General features: G+C 38.7%; 1 protein-coding gene across 1 annotated transcript in view; it reads left to right on the top strand.

Moving 5' to 3' along the window:
• Asb4 (ankyrin repeat and SOCS box containing 4) overlaps positions 1-20785 on the top strand; it is a 43949-nt gene that overhangs the window by 12127 nt on the left and 11037 nt on the right. The window contains exon 3 of the mRNA XM_013035865.1: positions 20242-20732. Coding sequence (XP_012891319.1) covers positions 20242-20732 — 491 coding nt within the window. The remainder of the gene's footprint in view (positions 1-20241; positions 20733-20785) is intronic.

Here is a 20785-nt window from a genome sequence, read left to right as displayed (position 1 = left end):
TGTAATGCAGTACATCTACTTGCCAATAGAGGGCCACTTGGGATATCCCTAATTCTTACCAATTCTGAAAATAAGAGAAAAAAATACAGATATTAACATTTACATACAGAGTGTTATATGGATATGCCTTATTTATTTAGGGCAAATACCCATGAGATGATGTGATGAATGGTTAATTTAGAAGACACTACAATAAAAAGTGGCTATACAAATTTGTATTTCCACCAACAATGTGTGAAAACTCCAGTTGGTCCCCATCATTTCCCAAACTCAAATATGTGAAGATATTTAATTTTTTGTAGCCATCTAATAGCTATAACTAATGTCACATTGTGTTTTCAGATAGAATTTCCCTACGATATATTTTCATGTATTTATTTGCCGGCAGAGATATTTAATTTGCTGTTCATGTCTTTCTTATTTGCTTTTTTCTTTTGTCACTCGTGGGTATTGAACCCAGGGCTTAGGCACTGTCCCTGAGCTCTTTTGCTCAAGGCTAGTGCTCTACCACTTTGAGCCACAGCTCTACTTCTAATTTTCTAGTGGTTCATTGGATATGAGTCTCTGCCCTGGTTAACTTGGAACCAAAATCCTCAGATCTCAGCTTCTTGAGTAGCTGGGATTACACCAGCATCCAGTTTTTTTTTTCTTAAATAGGTTATTTGATTTCATATTATCGAAAGGTTTACATATTATTGTTCATAGATATAGTTACACATACACTGTTTACATACTTGTCTTTACATATTCTAGATACTAATCCTTTCTTAAATATGTAGCTTGCTTTCCTTTTCATTTTCTTACCAGTGATTTTTCAACTTTGATGACTATAATTGCCATACTATTTCCTTTGCCCTTTATGTTTGAAGAAATCTTTTCCTATATCAGGTAATAACATTTTCTCCTAGAAAATTTATGTTGTACACAGTCACCAATATTACTGAAAAAAATGAAATATGCATATATCTAATAAAACTTTAAATTGTACTATTTTCAAATCATACAGGTACTCAAAATAATGTTGTTAATAATAATAATTGTTGTGAAAAGTAATAATGTTGTTCATGGAAGGCACGGTATGAGTGTACACACTTGTAATCCCAACTAAGTAGAAGTACAGATAGGAAGTTTTCCACTGGAAGTTACCTCTCTGCAAAAGTGTAAAGCCTTTGTACAAAACAAAGTACATAAAAGAAAGACCAAGGTGTGGCTCAAGTGGCAGACCATGAGGCCCTGAGTTCAATTCTCAGTACCTGCAAAAGGATATAAAATTGATGGTTGACACGAACACATTTTAATGAGAAGAGTATTAACAGGATGGATTCATTTTTCTAAACCTTGTACATGACTATGAATATCAAAAAATAATATTTCAGTAATACTTAAAACAATCATATTTTATAGCATAGCTTATATTTAACTCTACCTAGTTTCATAAAGGTAAATCTTTTACTTAAGTTATTTATTTGTAGAAATGTATATATTTATACACATGTCTAATATGTATGGTATACATATATATATATATATATATGTTTGTATAAATGGTACTTGGCAAATAGGAATCAATAGAAAAGCAAAATCGTGGGTCACAATTCCTGACTGGCCTTTCAGGGACTTCAGGAGTCCTGAGAACATGAATAGAGTTTTATGTCATCTAGTGAATGGGGACTGTTAGGTTGGCGGCCAGTTTCATGTTTCCAGTCTGGTAATAGAGCCAAGGACTGAATTTTCTCTGGGATCATGTCATAGGCACCTTGGGGGAGAAATCATATACATCACTTGGTGGCTGGACAGAAGGAACTGAGACAGCACACAGACAAAGAAAATAAGCCAGGCTAACATTAAACTCAGGACCAGAGAGGTCCATTAGAGGAAGAAGCAATGCCATGGCAACTGAAAACTGATGTAATTTCATTTGCTCTTTAATGGGCTCTTTGTAGAAAAGTGCTCTTTGTGGAAAAGGCTAATTGAGTCCAAAAAATTGCATGCAATTTTCTCTTAAAGGATTTTTTCTCCTATTTTGTCAGTGTTGCACAGCCTGCTTTGTCCCCTTGCTGGATGTGTCTGCTATTTTTCTGTTTTCTTTTCTACTTAACACCCCCCATTTTCTGGCCTTTGTTTCCTTTGGTATTAGTATAATGGCAATCAGTAACGAGGGCTTGTTTACCTCAGTGCAAACCTCTCTCTCTTTGCATCCTGCATCTCCTAGCACGGAAGAGTCAGGTCAGGGTTAGTGGGCTGCTAAGCTGCATATTATTATTCTACCTCTTCCTTTTTGTAAGAAGAAAATGAAAGCTGCTTGCTTTACTCTGCATGAAGCAAATCCTGACAGTAGGAGGAAAAACTGTTACTGCAGAAAAAGCCATAAAAATTCAAATGTTTTCTATAGAATGTAGCATCCGGGTAAAACCATGCCCTTTAAAAGACTGTCCTCTGTTACTTAGTATGACAGTGACACAGTCATACAGCATGTTAGGAAATTCCTTGTTCAATGAAGCGGTATAATAAGGCAAGATGTCACTGGCCTTCACTTTAATCAAGAAATAGATCTGCCTGTTGGACAGACCATCTCATTGCTTTCCATTTTTTTCATTCTTGTGTTATATATTGGCATAGCCCAAGTCTGATCATTTAATTCATTTGGAAATCACTCTGATTTCTGCTACATCTCTCATTGTTAGTACCTATGACACCAGGATTTGGATTTTTGTCTTGAAGTTGCTATTCCTTATTAAAATTAACTTTAAACAAAATTGCATTTCATTATATAACTTAAAAGTGAGACTTCCTTGCTACACACAGGAAACAGTAATCAGCAATTGTAAGCAATGGGAACTGCTGACCTTTCCCTGTTCAGACACTTTCAGCTAGCAGAAAATGCCTCCTAAAAGCTTTGTCTTCTGGTCACTGATTTTTCTAGAAACACTGTCTCTCCAGTCATTCTGCAATGAATGAGAAAACTTGAAATTAGTTTGGAGGCCATATTTCATTTATACCCTGACAGACAGCAGTTTGTTTGGATTTTTTTGTTGCAACTCCTAGAGAACGGCCCAAGCAAGAAATCATCCTACACTTTATAAAACACAAGCAGCCTCAAGCAGTGTTGGGGAGTGTTGGGGAAAGGCTTATGGTCTGTTTAGTGGTAGAATGTTCAAAGCATCCCTGTTAGGGTCAGGGCTGAACAAAAGCTGGCCACCACCCTTTAGCTCTATCCGGAGGTCCTTACCCATACAAAGAGAAAGGAGAAATAAATAATGTATGAAGAAGAGTGGAAAGAAATAAGCAAAAACTGCCATTGTTTTACACAATACATTTGTCGACAGAAAAAAAAAACCTCAAGAAAAACTATCCTCAGATAGTTAGAATTTGCCATTGAATATTGCAGAAACACTTGATTTAAGATCAATGGACAAAAAAAAAACAATGGCATTTCCACATACATTTCAGTTAGTGACTGAAATGTAAAAAAAGATATATTTTATCACGGGAAACTCAAGAGTTGTTAAAAATACGCTCAATAAAAGACGTAGAAGATATATAGAACTGTTTGAAAGATAGTAAAAAGATAAGACACTTCAGGTTGATTATGAAAAATATAGTACTCAATTATTACCTCCTCAGGGGCAACTATTTATTTGCTTAATCAGATTTGTTGGATATTTAGACCAACTATGCATAGAAAAGGGAAAAGACAAAATAGCAATCTAAACAATGTTTGTTAATGAGTTGTTTGGCTGAAGTGCAAAGAGGAGCACCTGACTCAAACCCGCCATCACTCAGGATTGTTCTCACTCCCCAGCCCCACAGCACACTCACATCGTAACAAGGACACTTACAGCAAATCAGGATGACAAGGATGACAGTGGCCTGTTTTCTCTGCTTGATTTATTTATTTATTTTGATTTATTTTATTTCCATTTCTTTTTTGCTTATTTTCTATGTACTCATTGCTATTTTTACTTTAAAACATTTGCCAACGTTTGACATCTTTTAAGATGTCCAACTCCCCCTTTAGAAAGCAACTGAAAGATAAGAAAACTAAAAAAGTAAAAGTATATGTCCTCCCTTTACAATATCCTCCATATATTTCTCTATCTTTATATGTACACATATGAATAAGTAAATATCTGTAGACAGATAGACATCTATTTCTATCTCTACCATATTTTACCTTAAAATATTTCCTTAAAAAAGAAATATTTAAATATTTTAAATATTAAAAAAAACAGTAAATGAGTGTCTATCAGCTTTATTTTTTTTGAAGTCTTTTCTGGAACCTTTAGACCCCCACTTCTAGTGCATTACTTTCACCCTGGAATCCTTTTTCCATATTATTCCAGACATTTTCTTTTTCTGTCTTCTATGCTGAATTTTTTGTTTCCAACATCTCAAGTCTTCTTAAATTGAGACTACACATGTGGAGCAAGCAGTGCATGGATTTTGCCTTGATTGGCACAGAAGTCTAAATTTATGTTTTGTTTTTTTCTCACATGGAGCCCTGCATCATTGCTTCTAGTTTTCCAACATTGCAGCTGGAAAATCTGAAGCTGTTTTTATTTCCCCTATCTTTATGTGTAACCTATTATCTTACTCCCTGGGGAACTTCGAGTTTTCTTTTCCTCTTGCATGTTCTGAACTTCCACATGGCTCCATCTGCCTTGGTGAGTTTATTTTCCTCCACTGTCCTGGCCTGTTCAATCCCCCCAAACGTTTGTCTATTAATTCCCAGACATATTCCCGAATTACGTTCTGCACAAATTCTTTTCTTCTGATTTCCCTCTGCTGTCTTATTTGAATATCAGACCTCCTGGATAGTTCCTCTAATTACCCTACTGTGTCTTTCCTATTTTACATTTATCTTTATGCTCTCCTTTCTGAGAGATTTACTCCAGATTGTGATTCTTTGTTTTTATTATGCCTATCTATTACATTTTAAGCTTTCCTGAGCTGTTTTATAATGCTTGGCTATCTGCTTGTGCCTGAGGTGGAATGGCCAAGTTTGTTGACTAGCACCTGTACTGTAGGGGTTTAGGGTAGGTTCTTCATCTGGGAAATCTTTGACATAATCACCTGAGACTTATTTGTTTATTTAAAATTGATTTAAAAAAAAGAATGATAGTCAATGTCTCAAAAGAAAATAAAACTGATTAGACTTAAGGCCGGATTGCTGATATTCCAGGTATTGAGGCATGGAGCAAAGACAGAATGTAAATACAATATTGCTGCTGTCTAGAGTGTTCTACTGTCTTTTCTTTGGTAAACCAAAATATGCTCCTATAAAGGATTTAAGTTTAGGCTTCATTTCTGAAGACCATTCTTCCTGAACTCCTTCAATGCCTATACTTTGAGAGCACATTATAGTCTTCCTTTTTCACACTTAGACTTTATTTGTTTGATTATTTGATTAGTGTCTGCCTATAAGTTTAATTCAAAAATGGATGAAAAATTGACTTAGAGGGCATAGATTGAAGAGAGGAGAGAGGAGGCATCGTTTATGGTGTCAGGATTCTGTGAATCTTGGGAAGTAGGTACTAGAGAGCAGATTCCCAGTTTTGCTATAGCCAGAGGCAAAGGGAAGAGAATGGGTAAAGAAATAGAGCTCTGAGAAAGTCTCCATTTGAAGGGAGAGCATTTACCATGTAAAGCAAAACAGGAGGATATTGGATAAGGAAAGGATTAAAGACTTGAAGAAAGAAAGCAGTTTGAAATAGTTACTCTAGCGCACTAGGAAATAAGTGAGGAAAAGAAGCATTGGATTGCTGAGTGTTCTGGGGTTTTCATAACTGACTTAGTGATGAGAGCAGTCTTTGTACAGCTGTAGCACCCAGTCGCTTGAGTGCACTGACTGAGACCGTAGATAATTAGGTTCCCTCACGATTAAGGTCACTCTTAGCACTGATACATTTATGAGGAAATCGAAGGAGGCGAAGGTTTTAGCAGTAGGGTTTTTGAAATGATGGCATATGGAACAACTGGATGTGGGTGGGGAGAGGAAGGTCAGAGACCACACAGAGAAATTCACAGAATGAATGTAGCAAGCAAGCTAAAAGGCATGAGGGGATGAGCAGAGAACTGGGTGTATAAATGAGTGATTTTTGGAGACTCCTCAGTTTCAGGTAATGCCTTAGTCCTGACATGACCGTGGTGTGAGTCACAAAGTTGGGCTGGAGGAGCAAGTCACTGAAGAGAATGAGATCCCAGGGTATTGGGTCTTCATCCATACCCACAAGAATGGCAGGGATTGGTATTCAGAAGTAGAATGTGAATCAGATGCCACAATTTTCAGGAGCTGATGGAGAGATAAATGTATTCTGGAAGGAGGCTTGGTGGTATAGCTGGAAAAAAAAAGCAGAGCCCTAAAGCAACAGGGGTGTTCTTTTATTTATTTATCTTTCCCAGGGAATTAAGGAGTAATTGGACACAGCAATGGGGAGTTAGATATATGGAAAAAAAAAACACCTCTATACTGCAGCTATATACTGCAGGCCAGAGTTAAACATCCTGCATCTGTTGTTTGAGCTTGCAGCAGAGCAAAGCTAGTTTGGTTGTCATGGTGACCAACGCCATGTCTCCAGGCTCATTAATCCTGTGTTCCAAACTAAGCACTTAGCAATAGCTTCTGAATAAATGCAACAAAGCTCTGCATACTGAAAAGGGCACATTCATGTTAAGCAGGGGAAAAAGGTTTTCAATTTCATTCATTAAACTTGAGTAAATAATTTAATATCTCTGTGCACCAGTCCTCCAAGCTAATGAATAAGGATAAATGCTTAATGGAAAAATCTAGCTTAATAAAGTTAGCAGCATCAGCTCCACATATACAGGAAATTGATGTTCCCAGTAAAAAATGTATATGAAGAGGAGAATAGGAGGGAAAATAACATATATTAAATATCCACCATGGGGATAGATCAGGTGTGTTAAAACAAAATGTCTCATTTAATCTCAGCAACAACCAAGTAAGGAACACGTTGTTGACATTTTTATAGATGTGGCATCAGAAACTCAGAGAACTTCAATGAAGTCTCGGTTCACACAGCCTGTCACACTGTGAGCAAGCTGTTTCTGTTTGGTTGGAGTTCATGATGATCTTGCTGTCTTGCTGGAAATTGCACACTGAGCAGCCTTCTGAGACATTTTACTGATTAAAAAATGTAGAAGAGTTAGTGTTCGGGTGACACAATAGGAGAGGAAAGTCCCATCAGCTTGAAACAATTCATCCTGTGAGATGTTTTTACGGGTTCTAAAAAAAATTAAGGGAAGGCAGCTGAATATATAAATATATGTTTAATTAAAAATGTGGAAAACATCCCAGGTTTCTTTCAAAATATATTCCCACTCCACTATCATTTCTCCCCACTCTGCAATTCCCTAGCGTAAGGAAGGCAGCCTCTCAGCCTGGAAGCTAAGTTTTCCTCCTCAACAGCACAAAACCTCTGTTTGGATTTTCTGAATTTCTCCAAGGCAAATCAGTGGAGATAAGTAATTGAAGAAGATATATTAAACATTCCATTCATTCCTTTTCCTTAAAATTAAACTCTTTAATTAAAAGCACTACTTTGATCAATTCTAATTTTTGCCTCCAGCAGTGGGATATAGCAAGGTGTAAAATAATAGGAATAGCTAGGTGCAAGCAAGTTAAATGTCCCAGTCACTGAACAGTTTTTCTTTTCCTTTTTCTTCATCTCGCTTTACTGGTAAGACTATTATGGTCTATTTTCTCCCATTTAAGTTGCTTAACCATGTCCAGACTATTCCTAAGAGGTTTTTCACAGCGGAAGTAATAATGACAACTTTTTACTCACCCTTCTCCCCCGCATCAGTATTACAGACTTCCTTTTCTCAACTGGCTTTATTGGTTTCATGTCCCTTTAGCAAGAACCATACGTGTGACATGTGTGCTAAGTTTTTAGCCTAGGTGTGCCATCTTTATTTTATAACTACAAGCATCTGAAAGTGGAAATTAAAAGATGACATTTCCTTGGGCCTGTACTTCTTCATTTTTTTTTCCTATCAGCACTTCTCTCTCATTTTATTTTTCCTTCTTGCTTAGAGAATCCTGGATCTTATTATCCTCTGAACATTTTAAACACCATTTAGCAAAAATATATTAAGTTGAGAAACAGAAATGGAGTGTTTTCCCTGTGACCTCCCTAAGTAATAACTTTTAGAGATAATCTAAACAATTTTAGAAGGAACTCAAGGGTCCAGGATTGGAGGTAATGGTTAAATCAGACAAGGGCCTGAGGCTCCAATCACAGATTTCCATTAAGCAAACCAAGGAAACACACACATATAGAAGATGCAGAAAACATCAGAAATGAGGCAAGAAAATCAAGCCTAAGCCAGCTTTTTAAAAGTTTATACTGGTTAGTAGGCCAATAGGAATGGATTAAGAGTGGACCCTTCTCTTTTCTAAGACAAAACAAGCCTGGCAGTCAGAAGAAGTATTATCCAGTATCCATGACAGCCATTGAGTGGTGACTACTTTTAGCATGTACAGTAAGGGAGACTACTGAAAATAAACCTCTGGAGCCTGCCTAGTATTCCTAGCCTTTATATACTTTTGGTCGTAGAAGGGTAGTAGCCCTCAGAAATGTTATGATCAGTAGTGTTATTATTCTCTCTCTCTCTCTCCTCTCTGTGGTACCAGACCTTGAACTCAGGGCATTGAGATCTCACTTGGCTCTTTCTTTCATGGATGGCCCTCTACCACTTGAAGCATACCTCCAGTTGGCATTTTTGCTAATTACTTGGAAAAATGTTTCTTAGACTTTTCTGTTCAGGTTAACACTTTGATCTCAGACTCCTGAGTAGGTAGGATTATAGGACTGAATTATTATAGGACTGAAATATTTTTTAATGAAGAGCATCACACCAAGCAAAGGACTATAGTAGGAAGCAAATTCACGTCTGTAACCCAGGTTAGGTCAGGAGATCCCTGAGGAAAGAGGCAGGGCTTCATACTTGGTAATGCCATGCTCACTTTAATCTTTACAATTATGCCCGGAGGTTAAAACTGCTACCCTCATTTGCATATTAAAGCGCGGAGCATGAGGTAGGTAGTTGTTGAAGCTGGATTTTAGTTGTTGATTGCTCTCAATGAAGAGTACCGATTTTATCCACTAGGTGGTGCTGCCTCACTTTTACTAGAGATTGTCTGGCCTGCAAGACTAAATGAGTCTTGGGCCTGTCCTGTGACGTTACTGCTGCCCTATTCCGGGATTTTTCTTTTTTTTGCCTCTACTGTGTACACTCAAAATGTCAGTCAGTGAATCTGAACTCTTTGGTTGTCTAGAATGCTTTGTTCACAGCCTTTGATGAAGAGAAAGCAAAGATCAGAGCAGGGCACGTGACTGGATTCATGTCGGCCTGAGCTCCAAGTGGTTCCTTCAGTACCTAAGTTCTGGAGTAAGAGACTCTTCCATTCACCAGCTTTGGAAAGTAAGACAACTTGAGTGGAAACTCCTTTGAGATTCCTCCCTCACCTCCTAGATGGGGCCACTTAATAACCTGACAACTCCATTTGGAAGGTCCAGTGACGCTCAAGGCTCATGACTGGCTCTTTCTTTTCCCCACCCTGGGGCTGTGGAGCGTTATTTGTTTGTGTTTGGCCTGGCAATACATCTCCCCAATACTTTGATTATATTAAACATTGATTCTGTTCATATTAATGAACATTTGTTTTAAAAATGAGAGAGTTCTTGGTCAAATAGGTTTGAGGACATTCATTTAAAATTAGATTTTCTTATTTGAGAACCATGTGCATGTTGTTGTCTATTGTATATATACAGAATGTCAAAGAATCTGCTTGTTTATCTTACCACAGAGCTTTTCTTTTTAAGACAGCATTCATATGTCACAGAACAGAGTTTGGGAAATGCTGGCTTAGAAGAGTGAATTTGGTGGGAGAAGAAACTCTTTTGGTACAGCAAGAGCTGCATGAAGCATTTTGTAAATCACACTTTCAATGGAAGGAGGACAAGACAGAGCAGTTGAAGTCTTGTCTGTCAGAGATCATTCTTTGTTCTGTTAAGGTCTTCAGCTGATTAGATAAAGCCCACCATTTTAGGAAAAGTAATCTGTTTTCACTCACAGTCTACTGGGTTCAAATGTGAATCTCACCTAACAAACACCTTCACAGAAATTTCTAGAATTTTCTCTTTTTTTCCCCTCATTTATCCCCAACTGAAGATCTTGTACTTGTTAGGCAAGAACTCTACTACTTGAGCCAGGCCCCTACTTCTTTTTACTTTGAGTTTATTTTTCAGAGAACTTTTTGCCAGGGATGGAATCAGATTATGAATCTCCTACTTCTACTTACTTCCTACCTAGCTGAGATTACAGGTGTGTGCCACTTTGCCAAGTCCCTGGAAAAATATTTCATCCAATATCGGAGCAGTGAAGTTGACACATAAAATCAATCACCATGTCTACTGAGATCGGTGTCAGATTTCTGACCTGCAGAACTCTGAGACAGTCTTCATCTTTCCTCCATCTCTGAGGCTATTCTAAACTTCCTTGTATGTCTAGTTTCACCAGCTGGGAATACAGACACTATGGGCACACAACAGGCAGCACTGATGTAACATAATTCCCAAATGCATATGAGCAGGAAGCCTTTTCCCAAGACCTCTCTCCTCCTATGCACTCCAACAGAGACAAACTCTGTTAAGCATATTTTTTCTTAGGGTTTATTAATTATACCAAAGGATTTTCTTGTGGTATTTCCATCCATACATATAATACCCTATGTTCAAATTCACCTTCTCTAGTGCTTTTTCTGATCCTCTGTTCCCCTCCTTCTTACAATGTTTAATGTGTTTCATTATTCTATTTTCCTACATGTCCATGAGATACATTAGTCATATTTCCCTATCACCTTCTCTTCTCTCTCCCCTCCCCTCCTTGCTGGTCCCATACCCAAACAGCCTCTCTTTACATTCATGTGATTTTAGCAAAGGTTCTTTGTATATGCCAATGATATAGGAAGGACACAGGTGTTCTCTTTGGATAGATGACCTCCTCCTTTAAGGTCAAGGATACTAGCTTCACCAGAGATGAGCTTTATTATTATAGCAGCTGCAACTGGAAAAGAGAGAGTATTGTGACTGAACCAATTCCTTCTTCTGTGATTGTTTCTGCCATCTTAATTCCCCACTCATACCAAGTCATCTTCCTGTCTTATTCTTGTCCTGTTCTTATCTGTGTAGCCAGGACCAGGCCAGGATTCCTCTATGTCTGACCCCACAACAAACAGAATTTTGTCCCTAGGTTGAGCAAGAAGTCCTTATTTACTTTCTCCAAATTCATAGCTTATTTATTTCTTCCTCACCAGGACTGTCCTTTTTCTCAGCCGAATGACAACAATGGTATTCATTTCCTATACCATTCCAGCTGTAAGATACGATCTGACTCCAGGGGTCCAACGAGATTAGTACAAAAAAGAGCTAAATGGTCTATTTTCCAGAGTCATATTCAGGCTTATCTACAGTTATTCAGGCTTATCTACAGTTACTTTTCTAAATTTTAATCAACATTTTCTAGAATTAAAAAGATGGTTTTTTTTACAAAATAAATAAATAAAGAAATGTAAGATGACTAAGCTCAGTGGCTACACCTCTGTGTTCTCCAATAACTTATCTAGGAAAACATCTTGTCTTTAAGGTTCAGTAACTTTAAAATAAACAAAATGATAAATAAACATGGGAGACACATCTGGGAGACACATCTGCCTCCCAGGGGATGAGAAATAGCGTTCTGGGGAGTTGGCAGATAAGCTGTGATATGAAAAAATATTTGCTTCAGGAGACACAGGGAAAGAGTTTGTGGTATTTGCTTCCTGTTTTCAATATGGAAAAAAAATCACCCTACAGGTAGCTGTTAATGAAGCAGAGAGCTGCTATGAGAATAGAAAGAATTTGATGTAGCTAGTGTTCATAGAGCCAAATTGTTTTCTTCTTCCTTCATTGGCCTTTTCTCAGTCTTATGGGAGTGTCTTTGTATCTCATGGTTCTCCTGATCTAAACTTACATCTGGGTGATCTCATGGCTCAAATATCATCAATTGGTATTCACACCAGGTTTGTGACTCCAGTCTGAACCTCAGACCCATCCATCACACTTTGCACAATTTGTCTCCCTGGATTTTTAACTATCGTTTCAAATTTAGCAGATTATTGTGACACTGTTTCTGGTCCCTCCTCAAGCTCACCAGCTGCCTAGTTCTTGACATATTCTGGCAATACTCTCTTATCGGATGGATACATGCTCATGAAATGTTGAGTTGTTTGTTCATAGGTAAAAATGAAATGAGTAGTTAAGATTGCTCAAGAATGTTTCCCTGGAACAAACGATGGCCAGAGTGAAACACAATCATGTTTGCAATGAAGAGAATATGTGGAAAATGAAGAGGACTTTTAAGGAAAGTCATTGAGAAATAGCCAAGCAGGAACAAGAAGATGAGAAATGTTGAATTTCAAGAGAAGAATCAGTGACACTGGTGGAGGTAGCAGAGAAGGTGTTGTTGAAAAGTGGTGGTGGGCGCAACCTTTGTCATGGTAGTTCCAGTTAGAGAGTGCGGGAGATTTTGATGTGAGAAAGTAGATACAGAAGGCAATATATACACTTTTAAGAAGTTTGTCCAAAAAGTCTTCAAAGAAAATCAGGGGTAGTTAGAAATGTTGATAGGCTGAGAGTATAACTCCAGTGGCAGAGTGGTTGCCTAGTAATCAGTTCAAACCCCAAGAGTGCCAAAATTAAAACATTTGGAAAGGGCTTGACATTGAGGCAGGTGGCACTAGTGGCTCCTGCCTATAATCCTAGCTAATTAGGAGGCTGAAATCTGATCATCAAGGTTCAGAAATAGCCTTGGAAGACAAATATTTTATATTCTAATCTCCAAATAACCAGTAAAAAGCTGAAAGTGGAGTTTGTGGTTCAAGTGGTAGAGCACTAGCCCTGAGTGAAAAAGCTGAGTGAGACTGTTAAGCCCTGAGTTCAAGACCCAGTGCTGGAAAAAATACACTTAACAAAGAATGCTTACAGAAGGAGGGCAAGGAGCTCATGGGAAGGGAGATCATAGATAAATAGCATAGGGAATTTTGTCTGGGCGCTGTCTACTGCTGGGTATTGGATCCAATAGGAAGAGACGTTAATCTTGAATTGGAGAAGACACTTCCCCCCCCCCAATAAAAGAGAGGAGGTGAAGATAAGAGCTGACTCAGCACTGTATGTTTATCTATAAATCAGAGAAAGTCAATTTGATTTGGCCATGGTAGAAATACCTAGAGTTCCACAACGTTTAGTCTCCTTGCCCTCTCACGGTATGGAAGTTCACACTTTCTAGTTCCCTTGCACATCCTCAGGCATGTGGCTTTCCTAGCTGATGACATGTCAATGGAAGTTGTGAGTCACTTTCCAGGTCACAGTGAAAGCTCATGTAGAATTTTAGTTTATTGTTCCCTTTGATGTCCTGATGGTTGAAAAAACAAAACAAAACAAAACATACAGGTAGAAATGGCTTAGCCGCAAGATGCAACAGTCTACCAGCATTACTGAGAGGACATTTAGTTCTCTGAATGTCAACCTGAGACTATCCCATGTATAATTGGGGATAATGGGGAAGAAACTTTCACTTAGACCCTCTGATATTTGAATGTCATTACAATAGCGTACTTGGTTTATCCTGATGAAATCCTAGCTCAAGGAGAAAATATGGCACATTAGTTCGTTGAGGACTTCTTGAATGATTGTGCTACATGTAACATGAAAATACAACTGGGTAACTAGAGCCAGTAATTCTTAGTCTTTCAGGATAGAGATGTATAGGCCTTTAACAGAAAATGTATGCAGAAGGTCCCAAAAGACTTTTGGTAATGATACTGAGACTTTCTCCTGAGGATTTGGGAAGTGGAGTATAAGCATGTCTGGTGGCAAATTCCTAGGGACTTTGTGGACACTGTCAGGATGGGGATAAGAGATGGATCAAAATACCCCCATCGTCGCTGAAAATGGCAGAGTCCATATATGCAAAAGGATCAATATTAATCAGATAACAAGCACTTTAAAGGATGAAGTACCCCAGGGAAGGAAGGAACTGTTCTTGTTGATCTAGAAGAAAGTAGTGCCCAACTTCAGACTATAGAGAGAATGTGAGTATTTGAGAAATAAGACCTTAAGGAAAATGGTATTTCATTTAAGATTTCATTTAAGACAAGACTATGGAAGATACAAGAAAATATATTTGCTTTAGATTGTAGACAGAAAGGTCAAAATTGAAACAAGAACAAAGCAGCCAACTGAAAATATGCTTTGGTGACAGTTAATAACAAACTTGACACTCTACAAAATTGCATCCTTGACAAAGAAGCCTACTTGAGAAACAATTCCAGAACATGCAGGAAATGAAAAGGTCTGAATAGGAAAAGAGAGCTCTAACCTTTGAATAATAGATACTTCAAGAGAATGCTTACTGTTAATAATAAGTGAGACAATATATATAAAATTCTTGGAGAGTGCTCAAAATATCAGACTTTATTAACATTTTCGTAAGAGAACAAGCATGCTGCCTTTCACCTACACTGAGACCTATGTCAGCCCTTTAAACGAAGACAGGTGTATTTCAAGTTGATGAACTTCACGTCTAAACTAATTATGGTAAAACATCTCAGATAATATAGGCAGCATAATGGAGACTCTAACCTTCTACCTTATATTAGTCAATTGTACCAAATACTTTCTGGACTCCTGAGTGTGTTCGCCTGTGTTAATACTATAATAGATTATATTATGTACGAATGTCTCTGCAGAAGATGAAAGGGAACATCTAATTCTTAGAGTGTTGAGAAAACACTGACTTGGGCTCATTGTCCATTTCAGCACCATCTCCCTTTCTATAAATTCTTCAGGGAGAGGAGAGAAGATTTAGAATACGAAGTGGGACTGTAGTCCTTGAGTTTGGGAAGACACAGGCAGTGACAGAGGTCTGGATTTGACAGGTTTGGACAAAGCTTAGGCTTTGGGGTATGACTGCTGGGCCCTGTAGAAAGTATCAAGGCCCAGCAGGAGGAGCCACAGTGCAAGTTGTCTCAAGAGGTCTCAACCAGCCTCCGATGTCTATCTAAGGTTGATGATCACCTGTCTTGGAGATAATGACAAGACACTATGGCAGAAATGGAACATGTACTATTAATGTTATTGTGTTAAAGTCTGCAATCCTAATTTCAGGATATTTCTCACAGCTATCTTCCTTGGAGTCTGGGCTCTTTCTTCATAGCCAGATCCCATGTGTTTGAGTGCGGTTCTTTTATCTTAACTGTTTGGTCTATATCTATAGAACAATATATTGAGCTAGGTGCTGGTGGCTCACACCTGTAATCCTAACTACTCAGCAGGCTGAGTTCTCAGGATCACGATTCAAAGCCAGCCCAGACAGGAAAGTCCGTGAGACTCTAATCTCCAATTAACCACCAGAAAACTGGAAGTGGCTCTGTGGCTCAAGTGGTAGAGCACTTGCCTTGAGTTGAAGAGCTCAGGGACAGTGCCCAGGCCCAGAGTGCAAGCCCCACAACCGACCATAAAATAAAATAAAAGAAAGAAAAAAAGAAAGAAAAGTCGGTGACACTCTTATCTCTGATAAACTACTCAGAAAAAGCTGGAAGTGGTGCTGAAGTACCCTTGAGCACAGGGAGACTCAGGTACAGAGCCCAGTCCCTGAGGTTAAGCCCCAAGATCAGCAATAATACTAATACTAATAATACCCATATTATTATTAATAATAATATGTTGAATACTAATCTCCAATACATCAGCCTGTAAATTTATTTGGAAATAGAACATCACTTGGACAAACATGAGGTTGTATTAGAGCAATGGATCCCTATTGTGTTATGATTGGTATTCTTAGAAGAGGCTGACGATGTGAAGACACACAGACATGGGAAGAATGCCACATATGGATAGTAGAGACTAGAATGACATGTCTACAAGCCAACAAACACCAAAGATTAGTGGCCCTGACCAGAAACTAAGAGAGGTAAAGACAGATTCTCTCTCAAAGCCCTTAGAAAAAAACTGACCCTGTTGATAACTGAATTTCAGATTTCCAGTCTCCAGAGATTGTGGGAGAATAAATTTCTGTGTTACCAAATAACCTAGTATTAGATATGTAATTATAGTAGCTTTTAGAAACTAATAGATCATATTTTCACATTAGAAAATACTTATATAAGGTCCTAGCAATTTATGTTTCTGAGCTCTAATTTCTTGACTAAATCACCACAGCTCAGTCATCTGAGCCCACAGGTATAATGTGCAAATTCCTTGTACTTTATCATAAGGAACACATTTAAATTTTTATCTGTCTTGTTAGATGCAATGGCAGACTTCCTAGCAAATGCAGTATATCCGTTATGAGTTCAATATACATTTGGCTTACCTAGGATAAAAATTCCTGCAAACATGTTTTGGGATATGTATGTAAGGAAACATCTTTAAAAAAAACAGAACATATTTCCATATGGAAGACTCCATCATGTAGTACCAAGTCTTCCTATATTAATGTGTAGCTAAAATTAAAGTCCAGATTATAAGCACTTAAAAATCGTTTTTTAAAAAACAACTAGGTTATAGTTCATCTTTAAGGCTATCAGGCCTCTGAGCCAAGTAAGACTTTCACATTTAGAGAATCAGCTTATAATCTGCTCCAACAATCTATCTTAACTCTATTTAATGAAATTGAAGCTGTTCATACACAAAGATGCTGCAGTCTTGTAACTCATGAGTTACATAATCCATAACCATAAGCTACATGAGAAACTCTTGCACATGCACACCGAGGTACAAGAACATAATAGACTGATTCCAACAACAGTGTCTGGCGTAGCCTGAGATTGGAAAAGTCCATCGAATAGGGATGGAACATAATAAAAGGCACAAACACTTCACATTATAATAAAGGTTGTTTACACCAATATAATATTGAATGATGGAACAAACCATTAAAGAGTATGCACTGATGATTCTAATTATACAAAGTTCAAAATTAACAAAACTGAACTCGTTTACACATATGTACAAAAGTGGTCAAACAAAATAGAAATGCATAGATCTGATTTTCTGATAGGCCTAATTACCTGATAACAGTTTTCTCTGTCAGTCTGGAGTTGTGATGGTGGAGATGGCAGGAGAGTGGAATGTTGTTCTGTGTCTAGAAGTATTTTATTTCTTTTTTTTTAAGTGTCTATTTATTTTTTTTAATTTAATTTTATTTTATTTGTGAACATACTGTACAGAGGGGTTACAATTGCATGGGCAGGATAATGCGTACATTTCTTACCAAGCATTGCAGCCTCCTCCTTTGTTTACCCTTCCCATCCCTTCCCAGCCTCCCCCCCCCCCCCCCCCCCCCGCACCGACGTTGTAAAGCTCGTTTTGGACATGACAACTTGTACTTCTCATTGTTGCATCAGATCCACCTGTATCCTTAAACAACTGGTTTTTCCCCATCTCCTCCACAAGTTATACTGACATCAAATATAGTGAAAGCAGAAATATAGTGAAAGCAGGGGTTATACTGTACAAAGCAACAAAGAGATAATCTTATAAATGCGTTAGAAACACATGCATGAAAGAAAAAACATTAAAATACATATCTAAGGGTTCATTTTCCTGATAGAAGTATTTTATTTCTTAACCTCATATATGATTACATGGGTGGTAACTTTACAATAATTTTAAAACTATATCTACATATGTTTCTAAACTATTCTCATATATGTTGTATGCCTCCTCAATGAAAAAAGACCTATGTTTATGTTGAAGTCCTAATCTTCAATTCATCATTATGTAAATTTGTTTGGAAATCTGATGATTGTAAAAATAATTACTTACATAAAGCTGAGGTTGTACAAGGATAGGTGAGTCCTTACTGCAGTATTCAGACTAGAGTTCTGAAGAAGATGACGACATGTGCAGACAGACACAGGGAGGCTGCCCTGGAATGACCATGGCAGAGCATGAAGTGACAAGTGTACAAGCAAAGGAATAGCAAGAATTAGTGGTCACCACTAAAATCTTAGCCAGAGGTGGAGACAGATGCTTCTTCAAAGCTCTGAGAAGGAACTGACCTTGTCCTCATTTTAATTCCAGAGTTTCTGGTCTCCAGAGCTGTGTGAGAATAAATTTCTGTTATTCTAAGCAATCTAGTATGGGATATTTTATTGTAGTAGCTTTTGGAAATGAATACATTATATTTTCAAATTAAAAGTATTTGTAAAAGTTCCCAGGAGTTTATGTTTCTGAGCTCTAATTTCTTAAATAAATTATAAAACCCCAAAACTAAAAAAAACAGTTAATTCTTCCTACATTATATATTCCTAGGCAAAGTTATTCTCAAAAGACACAACTCAAAGCATAAAAATAAAGATCTCCCATTTAGAAAAGCCAACCAGGCTACATATCTAGTTGTACCAAGAGGTCAAAGATCAATTGTAAATGTCCAAGTCCATTAAAAAATAAAGGATGTGATTTGTTCCAGGTTGGCCTGTAAAAATTTTATTCTGACCCCTTGATTCTCTTCCTTACTGGAAATTCTCCAGCGTCCAAAATGACCCCACACATGGCTTCTGGGAAGACGTCCTTATTTATTCCATTTCAGTCAGGAGCAAAGCCTTGACCTGAATGAAGACCTTACCCAGAACTCTTCCAGGGCAGAATACTGATGAAAAGAGCCGCTGTGAGTGACGGCCTGTGGTTACAGTATTGCTTTCTGCAAGTTAGAGAGTCCACAATCTCAAAATTCTGAACTACGTGTTCTTGCAAACCACACTGGAGGGTTAATCCTGCATAGGATACTGACTAAGCTTGCTTACAGGAGAACTGGATTTCTTAAATATGTTCAAATACTGGGAGTGGGGGTGGGGCATAAATAAGGGAATAGAGGAGCATTTCACAGGGAACAGGTATTTTAAAATTACAAAATGCAACATTAAATTTTTAAATTTCTTTCTGGTTTTCATATACCAAGTAAGAGTAATATACACAAATTCCTTTCCTGCAGAAAAGTAATAATGAGGTAGAATAGCACAGTAATTTGAAGCCAACCTGTCTGATTTCAAATCTTGGTTCTTCTGCTTACTAGCTTAGTGTATTGTTGGCCAATTGTTCGCCTAAGTACAAATTTCATCCATAAAAGTAGGATTAAAACTGTGCATATGGCAGAGTTGCTGGAAAGATTTCACAAGGTAGTGGATGAAAAGCATTTAGCTTACAATGTTGCCCATGGTTAAATGACAAGTGAATATTTTTTATTGGAGTAATAACAACAATGACAATAACAACAATAAAAGATCTCTTCAGATGTAAATTTCAAGCCACTAGAAAATGTCTTGCAGGATTCATTATAGATCTGGCCCCATAGCAGACATTTACTTCACCCCATTAAATCAGGCAGAGAAGGAAAACTGCACCTTCTCAATTTGACCATTCCAGTCATTAAAACATTCCTTATCAGAAAAACAAAATGCACCTTACTTTCTTGGTCAGCTACATAGTGCATTGGATTAAAATAATAATTTCTAAGGAGCTTCTCAAGCACAAAAAGTATGCATTTCTAACATTTGTTGTCAACCCCAAATCGAATACGCTACAATCTCTGAATGATTTTCTTTTTTGTAATAACTATTTCTATTCTACTAGCTTCTACCCTTTTCAATGCAAAATATGACCTTTACACTCGCTTGGCAGTGTGTGTGTGCGTGTGTGTGTGAGTGTGTGTGTACATGTTCATTGTATTCCAAAGAATTAGCTCTTAAGATGTCAACCTGAGAGCTGGGAAATTGTCATGTCCTTCCAGTTTGCCTGCTCAGACTTTGAGGTTCACTTGCTTTAAAAGGGAAGAGAAACATCATTTTGTAAAACATTCAAAGCAATTGATTCCCCCCCCCCCAACCCACTTGCATGAGCTTCAGAATTTCCGATAGAACCTTTATTGCGGTGGTGTTTCGCATTGTTATTGATAAAAGCTGCTTCCGCACAGAGAGCAGCTGGTCTTTGCAGATCTGCCGGGAAGGTGAGCATCGCAGGTCAGCACAGGGCTGTCCCGAACTTCCGGCGGCAGTGCTGCCTCCTCCCCCACCGCGCGGTGGCTTCCGGGGGCGTGGCTTCCTGGGGGGATCAGAGGGGGAGTCAGTGAGACAAAGCATGGTTTCCAACTCCTGCCTGTCTCCATTCCCCGCAGGCGCCAACGTGAACATGAAGACCAACAACCAGGACGAGGAGACGCCCTTGCACACGGCCGCCCACTTCGGCCTTTCGGAGCTGGTGGCCTTCTACGTGGAGCACGGCGCGGTGGTGGACAGCGTGAACGCCCACATGGAGACCCCGCTGGCCGTGGCTGCCTACTGGTCCCTCCGCTTCAAGGAGCAGGAGTACAGCAGGGAGCATCACCTCATCTGCCGCACGCTGCTGGACCACCACGCCGAGGTCAACGCCCGCGACGACGACTTCAAGTCTCCGCTGCACAAGGCGGCCTGGAACTGCGACCACGTGCTCATGCACATGATGCTGGAGGCGGGCGCCGAGGCCAACCTCATGGACATCAACGGCTGCGCGGCCATCCAGTACGTGCTGAAGGTCACCTCCGTGCGACCTGCGGCCCGGCCCGAGGTCTGCTACCAGTTGCTGTTGAACCACGGGGCGGCCAGGATCTACCCACCACAGTTCCACAAGGTGAGTCAGGCTTGGGGCCTGGGGCCGCGGGCTCAAGTGGCAGCTTGGCCCCC

Source organism: Dipodomys ordii, unplaced genomic scaffold (assembly GCF_000151885.1).
Source record: "Dipodomys ordii isolate 6190 unplaced genomic scaffold, Dord_2.0 Scaffold227, whole genome shotgun sequence".
NCBI classification, from domain to species: Eukaryota; Metazoa; Chordata; class Mammalia; order Rodentia; family Heteromyidae; genus Dipodomys; species Dipodomys ordii.
The sequence above is the reverse complement of the archived record's forward strand: the minus strand, read 5'-3'. Positions and strand labels throughout refer to the sequence as shown.